Source organism: Populus euphratica, unplaced genomic scaffold (genome assembly GCF_000495115.2).
Source record: "Populus euphratica unplaced genomic scaffold, PopEup_1.0 scaffold209.1, whole genome shotgun sequence".
NCBI classification, from domain to species: Eukaryota; Viridiplantae; Streptophyta; class Magnoliopsida; order Malpighiales; family Salicaceae; genus Populus; species Populus euphratica.
The window spans coordinates 126,610-136,329 of record NW_011500034.1 but is presented as its reverse complement, the minus strand read 5'-3'; the positions used below and the strand labels follow the sequence as shown (position 1 = coordinate 136,329).

At 32.7% G+C, this 9,720-nt stretch overlaps 1 protein-coding gene and 1 long non-coding RNA gene across 5 annotated transcripts; one reads left to right on the top strand and one right to left on the bottom strand.

Moving 5' to 3' along the window:
* The first annotated feature begins 384 nt into the window (after window positions 1–384).
* Window positions 385–4,712, top strand: LOC105142594 (dnaJ homolog subfamily B member 9-like). Of its 4 annotated transcripts, none has more exons than XM_011050296.1 (7): window positions 385–961; window positions 1,089–1,265; window positions 1,366–1,496; window positions 1,629–1,696; window positions 1,933–1,989; window positions 3,585–3,809; window positions 4,214–4,712. In XM_011050296.1, the coding sequence occupies exons 2-7, from the start codon at window positions 1,180–1,182 to the stop codon at window positions 4,286–4,288; spliced, it is 642 nt and encodes a 213-aa protein (XP_011048598.1). In that variant the 5' UTR covers window positions 385–961; window positions 1,089–1,179; the 3' UTR covers window positions 4,289–4,712. The 4 variants fall into 4 exon arrangements, with proteins under 4 accessions (XP_011048598.1, XP_011048596.1, XP_011048597.1 ...); XM_011050294.1 differs by having other exon boundaries at window positions 405–961; window positions 4,218–4,712; XM_011050295.1 differs by lacking the exon at window positions 1,089–1,265 and having other exon boundaries at window positions 406–607; window positions 847–961; window positions 1,403–1,496; window positions 4,218–4,712.
* A 475-nt stretch (window positions 4,713–5,187) lies between these two features.
* LOC105142595 (uncharacterized) lies at window positions 5,188–5,869 on the bottom strand. Its single transcript, XR_845581.1, has 2 exons — window positions 5,636–5,869; window positions 5,188–5,588 (listed from the first exon to the last, which is right to left on the bottom strand). It is a non-coding gene; the product is annotated as an uncharacterized LOC105142595 (long non-coding RNA).
* Window positions 5,870–9,720: the final 3,851 nt, after the last annotated feature.

The following is a 9,720-nucleotide window of genomic DNA, read 5'->3' as shown; positions in this document are numbered from 1 at the left end:
TTTAATTTTCAAGCCCATAACAAGATATATAAAATAAAACCAAAACATTTCAACTAGAATTTATCCAAAAAAAATATGGAATGACCCACAATTTAAAATAAAATAAAAATTATTTTAGTTTTTAAATTAAAATAAAATATTTTGATCATTCAAACGTAATTACATACCTTCTTCTAAAAGCCCATAAAACACACCGCTAAGTTTGCGTTAACAAGTAGCAGTCGAGTTGGTGGGACCAGATGTCCAAAATGTTCCGTGAACAGGGACCGATCACAGTAAATATAGAACCTTCTGGACACTCACAAATCTACCACTCATATTCACTCTGCACCGTCCAATTTACCCAAATCCTTATCTCAGAATATGCACCAATTTTTAGCACATATATTAAAATGACCCAAGAGGCAATTAAAAGGACTCGAAAAAAAAGACCCAAGTTGCAAGTAGCTATATAAATACCGGTTTCTGGAGAGTTCTTCTTCGAACCTTAGCAGAGTAAGGAATAACCAAGAAGAGGGGGGTGGAGAAGCGGCGGCGGCGGCGGCTTTTACATTTCTTTTGTTTGCCAATTCGATCAATCTTTTCCTGCGCGGAAATTAATGCTAAGGTTCCGAGTTTTGGTTCATGCACATTCAGACTTGTCTTTAATTTAATGTTATAGCGTAGGCATACGCATAAGGTTCTTTGGGCTTTTCCTTTCTTTTTCTTTTTCTGAGAGACAGAATTTTGGTTTGGCTTGGTATCATCAATTTGTCGACAAGAAAGAATCTTGTGGTGGTAATGGTTTTAAGGTTGTTTTGTTCGTGGGATTGCTGAGCTCTTTTGTTTTTGTCGTGTATTCTCAAGAATGGAAAATGGAGGAGAAGAGAAAGGGAAAAGCAATGACTTTTATCAGGTTTTGGGGTTGAATAAGGATTGCACTGCCACAGAGCTGAGGAATGCTTATAAGAAACTTGCACTGGTTAGACCTTAACTATCACCCTCTTCTCTTTCAATGGATCTTTTCTACCTAATTGCAAAACAAGCTTGCTAGCTACTCATGATCCGTCTGTTTATAAAATCTTTGTGCTCTGTTATTGGGTTGCCAGGACAAAGAAATGAATTTTTGGCTGGGTTCCAGCCAATTGCCATGGGCAACAATTTGACCACTCTGTTTTTCATTTCTTGTAATTTAATCAAATGGGTCACAAAGTTTTAAACTTTCTAGTGTCAAACAAACAAATCCAATGCTATTCAGGCCTCCTCCTTTTCTATCTCTTGAAACGGTATGATTTCTTCTTCTCTTCTTCAGGAGATAGTCGCTACAACAAGACTTTCTTTTTCTTTCTTTTCTGGAACTGGTTTTGTGTGAATTGGTGCTTCCAGGAAAAGTAAGAAAAAGCTGTGTTTTTGTTTGGGACAGAGATGGCATCCAGATCGATGTTCAGCTTCGGAAAATCCCAGGTTCGTTGACGAAGCTAAAAAGAAGTTTCAGACAATTCAACAGGCCTATTCTGGTAATCTGCACTCGCATCATTTATTTAAATAAAAATAGCTCGCCAAAAAGGGAGAAAATCCTTTATTGTAATTCCTAGTATTAATTATTTATTTTTTATTATGATATGACACTTGTGATTCCTATTTAACAGTTCTTTCCGACACCAACAAGAGGTTTCTTTACGACGTTGGTGTTTATGACAGTGAAGACGACGAGAATGTATGCTTCATCCTTATTTTTTTATTTTAATAATGATTGTTTTTTTAAAATATTTTTATATAAAAAATAATATATTTTTTTAAAAAAAAATTATTTCTAATATCATTGCATAAAAAATCTATAAATATAAAACAATGAATTAAAAAATATTTCAAATATGTTTCGAAACAAAGTCAACGTATCTGTAAGTGATTTTACTTATGGTTTCTTGTATTTCTTGAAATTGTTGTGCGCAGGGAATGGGTGGATTTCTGAATGAAATGGCTGTTTTGATGAGCCAAACAAAGCCCCATGTAAGTCTCGTTCAATTTCTCTCTATTTTCTATCTATATATAATTATATATATCTATATATTATATTTTTTTATTTTGGGAAAATGCTTAGCTTTATCTGGGACGGCTATCCTAGCTTCTGTTTAGTTGACTAATGAATGCAAAGAAGAGGCCAATAAAAAGCCTCTTTGTTGGGAAGTATGAAAACGCCCTTAAAGTTATGGAATATTTTTTATCTCGAGCAAACGTCAACGTTATCCCCTGTTGCATTTGGTGTGTTTAATTTGTTTTGTGGTTGGTTTTTAGAAAAAAAATGGAGAAAACTATTTATACTTTTTGCGAATTGTGTTAAATCAAATAATTTTTTTGAAATTGAATAAGATTTTTTTAATTAAAAGTTAAAAGCTCTAACTTCTAGTATATCAATGAAAAGGTTATGATTTGAGACAATTCTTCTCAAATATGTTCCTAACTTATTTTTATTTGAATTATGACTCAAAATTGAAAGTTAATTTTCACAAATCATGTCAAATAAGACAAATTCAAATTCTTAATTTGAAAAATGTTTGCATACGCCATTTAGTGGTTTGATGGGACTCCATTTTCTTATGTTTTGATGAAATCAAAACTTGTCATTTGTTTCGCCATATATCTAATATATAATAAGATTGAGACAATCGGAAGTAAGAAAGTAAAAGAAAATTGGAAAAGCTTAAAATCTAATAATTTAATATGGTTATGGTGTTAAAAGATGAAATAAAAAAATAATTTTTAAAAAAGTAATGTTAAAGAAAAAAACGGAGTTAATATAGGAGATCGAAATAAAAAAAGAAGATAATTTTTTTTTCAATTGAAAGAAATCTTTTTAGAAGATTAAAAGAAAAACTCCAAACCCTTGTTGCCTTTTATTGTGATATGATGCCATATTTGTTCATATCCTTCAAAATATGTTATTGGGCCCGTCAATGACCGTTCAGTTCACTGGGCAAACACTGAGGAAGGTTCTAGCAAATTCGCGCGCACCCGCCCCCCCCAAACAACAAAAAAATAGGGCTATTATTCCGTACTTGTTGAGGGGTCCTTCGGCCTGTGGGCCGCATGAACGTTGGCATCGTACAGCAAATGTGAAGTTAATTGATGGGCGGTAAACGTATCTGGCTGGCTATGCAGAATTTAGTTAGCATACGTTGGGATGATTTGTGTGCTTCATTTTCAGTAAAATACGATCAAATACGATGCAATGTTAGACCATGCAAAAATCCTAGTTACGGACATTGTTTGTGATGCAAGTATTATTGATCTTTTATGTTTCTATAAGAAAAGTTTTGTAGGTTTTTAGAAAAGAATTTGCGAATTGTGTTCTAAATCCAAACCCGCAGTCTGATATCTGGGGAAAAATGATAAATTGAAAGATAACAGGGTTGAATAAATCTGTAATTTGCTCTAATGCAAGAAATGTTTTCAATTTGAGTTTTATCAGCTGAAATGGTTAACAAATGTAAAGTTGGAAACCTTGATGATAGTGCTGCGTAAATGATTAATTTTTGACATAGCAGTGTTGTAATGAAATGCCTCCAGGTATGTTTATTGATATCAGCTGCTATGTGAGTTAACAGGAAAACATGGAGGAGAGCTTTGAGGAATTGCAAGGATTGTTCGAGGAGATGTTCCAAGAGGATTTGGATTTGTTTGGGATTGGCCGTCAAGCTACTACCTGTGTGTCATACAGCGAAAGCTTCAACTCAAATGATAAATGTGTTTCTGTCGATATGAACTTGAAGAAGACTAGGGTGGATGATTCTTCTGGCTTCAATTCTCATGTCGAGAAGTTCTGTTTAGGGGTAAGTAAGTTCTTTATGATCGGTTGTAAGAATGCACATAATGTTAAGGTTATGCTATTTCTATTATATTGTCTTGCATCGTTGCACCATTGAAATGGAGCTATGGGAGATGGGTTTAGGACAAGCCTCTACCAGGTTCACTTATGGTTGCGGCATTACAATCATATCCCAAAACATCCTTGCAAACAAGGCGTGATTAATCAAGTTTTAATCCCGCTATTTTAAAGTGTCGTTATCATCTCTAATTACCCTTTTGTGGATGTCTTATCAAATTCAACACTGCAGTTGAGGCAGTCAGTTCTGGATTAAGAGCAGAAGAATTGAAGTACAGAAATATGCCACTTGAATAAATATTATTCATCTGCAATCGCCTTGTTGATACATTACTTCTGTGTGTTATGAAGACAGGTGGAACACCAGCAATCTTTCAAGAAGGGGAAGGGAGTAAGAGGAGGAGTTCAAGGAGGAACCAGCGGTAGAGGGAGGAAAGGCAGGAAACAAGAAGTGTCATCTGGCTATGATGTCTCCTCCCATGACCATGGTATTTCTGCTTCATGAATCATGTTGCAGTCAATTGGTTGCTGTTACTCCGAAGTCCAACCTTGAGAATTTTGGCTTCCTCAAGAGATGAAGGTGCATTTGCTGGCCAAATTGTACTAATGTGCAAAATTTTATTCAGCTTAAAGGTGTTGAAGCAAACACCATCATTATCGCTATGATGGAAGCGCAAAAACCAAACCTGGTTCATGGAGAACGGCAAGGGTCATAGGGAAACTGTCATTTGTGATAACCCTGTCTTGCTGTCCATGGTGACGAAGTGCCTCTATTGTTAGTTTTGTTTCTCCCACTCCTTTTTGATGTTCATACCTCTGATTTCAAGCAATGAAATTCTCTTGTGGGCTCGTAACACACAGAATGGCAGGATCATGCTTAACTGGAATGGTGCACACCAGGATTGTTTGACTAGGCACTATGGGAGGGAACGCATTCACACGATGTGGGTGCTCATACTTCATATTAGTAAAAACAAATGCTAAATCCGTATGATTAGAGGATATAATGGCAACTGTGTAGTCTGATGGGTTGCGACAGGCATGACCTTTTCTGGGCATGTTGGTTCTGCAACACGTGGTATACCATAATGTTTTTCCAAGCATGATGGACTGTATTGTAGAAATAACCCGAAAAAGCCTAATTCGACTGCTTTTCGGTTTGATGGTGCGTGTAGAGAGTGACTGTCCACCCACTAGTCCTAACACTGACCCAATCAAGCTTTTTGCTTGGATGAAGGCAACCAACGCTGGGTCCCAGATTTCAATCAAGTTGCTGAAGCCTTAAGGTTGTCATCGTGGGCATGACCAAGAAATATCGTCTTTTCTCCACATTTTCCACAATCGTGGACCAACTGGTGCAACTTGGGCTCTATTTGCAAGATACTTTACTGTAATTATTGTAGAGCCGGGGGGTGGGGGGGAGTGGTTGGGGAGGAATGTTGAAGCTAGCAGGTTTTGCCATTTAACATTCTGATGTCTGAGTCACTGAACTTAAATGCACCGCTGCAAGATTGGTGAAATTAATAAGCAGTATGAAACAATTAGGATTTGTGTTTAATAGTTAAACGTTTGTAGGAGGGGATACCTGAGGGGATTTGTGTTTAATAGTTAAACGTTTGTAGGAGGGGATACCTGAGGGGATTTGTGTTTAATAGTTAAACGTTTGTAGGAGGGGATACCTGAGGGGATTTGTGTTTAATAGTTAAACGTTTGTAGGAGGGGATACCTGAGGGGATTTGTGTTTAATAGTTAAACGTTTGTAGGAGGGGATACCTGAGGAACTGTAAAACCAAATGCTTGAATGAATTTCTGGAGGAAATTTCTTAAAATGGCAAAGCCAAGATGATCGTACTTCACAAGATCAATTTACGGAACTTAATATACATTCAACGGCTTGAACATTCGGGAATTCTGTCCCCATTTCTGGAATAAATACAATAAATCCTAATCTTGAGGTTTTATGTAAAGAAAATCTTCAAATCTTGAACACATCCCGCGGCCTCCGGAGACAGCTCTGTTTTCCACATCCGAGAACATCAAGTCCTTACCATGAATTTTTTATTATGATCTTTTAATACATTAAAAGAAAAGAAATCTTCATTAAATACTAACAAACTACTACTGCATACAAGTATTAATTTTTCTAAAATGATGTGTTGATAAAAAGGGTCAAGAGTAAGTCTTTGGAACGGGAAGACACAAAAGCTAAGGAAAGGTACAAGTTGATGTTGAGCACGGTGTTTCACGCCACAAGTTGCGATTTTAAAATGCAGTGGAGATACCAAGTTGACATTACTTTACTTGGAAATAATCACTTGGGTTCTGGCTTTTCTCTCAAATGCAGTTCATAATTATGTGTCCCGAGCTGGTGAGTATTTTATAGCAAAAAAATGACCTAGCCATGGAAGAGAAGATATTCTTCCTCGATCTTTAGACTAATCCCCATTTCCCACCCTGAAAATATGAAACTGAAGCTGATGGTTATGATTTGTCAGCTTAGCTGGCATGAAAGAAAGTCACGATATATTATAGCGCGCATATATTTTCAAAATATTTTTTTAAAATTATTTTTTTATTTTTTTATAAAATTAATAACTTTATTATTAAATAAATCTAAATTAATTAAATGAGAGTTTTTATAAATAATAGCTACCAGTTATCTGACTTGCTAGATATTATCTACTATTATTATAATTACTAGTCAATAATCTTATAATTTTTTATATCAAATTACTAGATATTTTAACTATAAAAAATAGATTAAATTACTTTAACTAAAAAATTAATCAATTATCTAATATATCAACCTTATTACTAAATATCTTGACTAAAAAATTAATTAATTATCTAATATATCAACCTTATTACTAAATATCTAAGGCTCATCAAACAATGAAACCTAACTACTAACCATTAAAACGTATCATATAGTTTAACATTTTCAATCTTTTTTTTGTATAAGGGGGATGTTTTCTCACTAATTAAATGAGATTTTTTATAAATAATAGCTATTAGTTATCTGACATGCTAGACATTATCTACTACTATTATAATTATTAACTATTATAATTATTATTGAGTAACTTTATGTATTTTTTATATCAAATTACTGGATATTTTAACTATAAAAAATAGATTAAATTACTTTAATTAAAAAATTAATCAATTATCTAATATATTAACCTTATTGCTAAATATCTTGACTAAAAAATTAATCAATTATCTAATATATCAACCTTATTATTAAATATCTTGGATTTGAAGGTTGATCAAATAATAAAACCTAACTAAAAATTAATCAATTATCTAATATATCAACCTTATTACTAAATATCTTGGATTTGAAGGCTGATCAAACAATAAAACCTAACTACTAACCATTAAAACGTATCATATAGTTTAACATTTTCATTTTTTTTTTTTTTGTATAAGGGGGATGTTTTCTCAAGTCCTTTGTCTAAAGACTATATTTATACATACACATATTAAAATTATGTAAACAAATTTGCAATTTTCGGGAAAGACTAAATAATTAAGATAAGAGTAAAGGTGACATTAATGAAATGGAGGCCAATTGACTCCCTTTTGCAACTCCGGCCACCTGGGAAAACTAAAACAAACAAAAAGGCAATCCATGGTATTAAATTATCAAGACAAAATCACTCTCCGCTGACATAATGGGCTGCTTAAGAGTTTTCGGTGAGTGGTTATCTGGGGGAAATTAGAAAAAAATTGATGATCTGCAGAAATAAACAACTGAATCAAATGTAATCTTTCACTGTCATGACCTAACAGACTTGAATAAAGTAGTTGAGAGGGCGATCAAGTATAAGGCCACAGTATCTTATACAAGTCCATGAGCAGAGCACATGAACAACAAAGTCTTCTGTAGGCCCAATTACATGAGCAGCTTTTCGTGATCATACTGAAATGGAGGGACCATAGCGACTTTTATGTGTTAATTCCCTAATCCAATATAAAATCTCAGCCAACCATGGAGACCACGTCTCTTAAGTTCTATCTAGTTTTTGACCCACGGTGAGTATTATATTATTTTCTTTTCAACCTTAAAAAATGTAAAGATGTTAAAGAAGTATAAAAATTAGTATATATTGCATGAAATATTTTTAAAATACTAAGAGAATTTTTGGTACTATAAAAAATGAAATTTGTGCTTGTGAAAATTATCAAGTAATTAAAGATTAAAAAAAAACTAAAATTTTGTGAACAATGCAGGGTTGATTCTTGGATCCGAAGATATCAAATAGGCTATATTAAAGTGGCATGTCCAATAACTCATGTGTGGTATTTAAAATGATATATTGGATGATATTTAAAAAAAAATAACAATATATTAATCAACCCAAATCAAATATAGTTAACCTATATGAATATTGAAAAAATATTAATTTTAGAAATTCATCTATGAACCAAATATATATGAATCAAATATATATGAACCAAATATTAAAGGAGGATTAAATTGAAAAAATATTAATTTTAGAAATTCATTAAAACAAAACAAATATGAATAAAAAAATGGGTAAAATATCATAAAAAAACTTGAAGGGCTTATTTGCAGATAAAAATGGGTAAAATCTCAAAAAAAAAAACTTGAAGGGCTTATTTGCAGATCTGGAGGGTTAGACACAGATTTTTAAGAGAAGAGAAGAAAAAAAAAGTTATCAATATCAAGTTAAAAATTTATTAACCTGATATGCTGTTTAGAAAGAAAGAGAATATCAAGATAAATTAAATGATAGAATAAAACAATAATTTTTATAACAAGAATCAATTGCACGCAACACCTGCAGATAGCAAAGGGAATGATATGTGCAACCAAATTTTTTTATTATTTTTATTTTTATTGATCATAATACTACATTTTTTCTAGGACCAAATATTTATTACAAAAAATTAATTATAAAATAACTAATATGCTTTTATAATCAAGCTTTAAGAATTTTGAGAATTTTGATGTCGAGGGCTATATAATCATTATAATGTGCTCCAAAATATGGAATATAAAAAAAGTTCTTAACCAATAATTAAGTGTTTTTTTTCTTTTTAAAGAGCAATCAAGGAGTAAAAAATTACAAAAAAAACCAAGATAACCTTAAACAATTCTAGAATGATAAAGGAACCATAAAAAGATCATTTCATCTTTGAAATTGAAATCTTTGTTATTATTTTTTAAATTGCAAAACCATGAATCTACTATTTCAATTCACGATAATTATGTCGATTATGTCTAGTAATTTTCTCACGGGGTTTAGCCTGTGTTAGTTCCCATGAGAATTATGGCTTTCTTTCCACTAAAATGTTGTATTTGGAAGAAATAAATTTAATATTTTTTTTAAAGCATAACAATCAATTACATTTAGGTGATGAAGCATATATAGATGACAATTTTTAAGCTTTAAAGCAAGATCTTTCCCCAAAATAAATAATTAGAAGATTTAATCAACTTTATTCATCAAATTTTGATTCTCTTAGTCAAGAACAATGTCTGTTTAGATTGATGGCAAGTGATTAAAAAACTTTAGAGGAGTGGTAAAGGCGTCCAAGTTGCAAAGGTTGAATTATTTTCATAATGATTTATTCTTATTTTTGAATCACGCACTGAACATCCTCTGGGATGTTTCCTTCTCCTGGCAACTATTTTCCCAATTTGATTGATGCCACATAAGCAGAAAAATAGGTGGTCTTGCAAGGAATCTACACTTGCTATTCTGCTTGCGGCTACATAGGATGATGCCATACTGCTTTCAACAGCACTTCGACATCCAGGTTTGGTAGTTCTAGCTAAGATTTACTCGCAACCTTATCCAGTTGACGTGTAAGAATGGATACAAAAT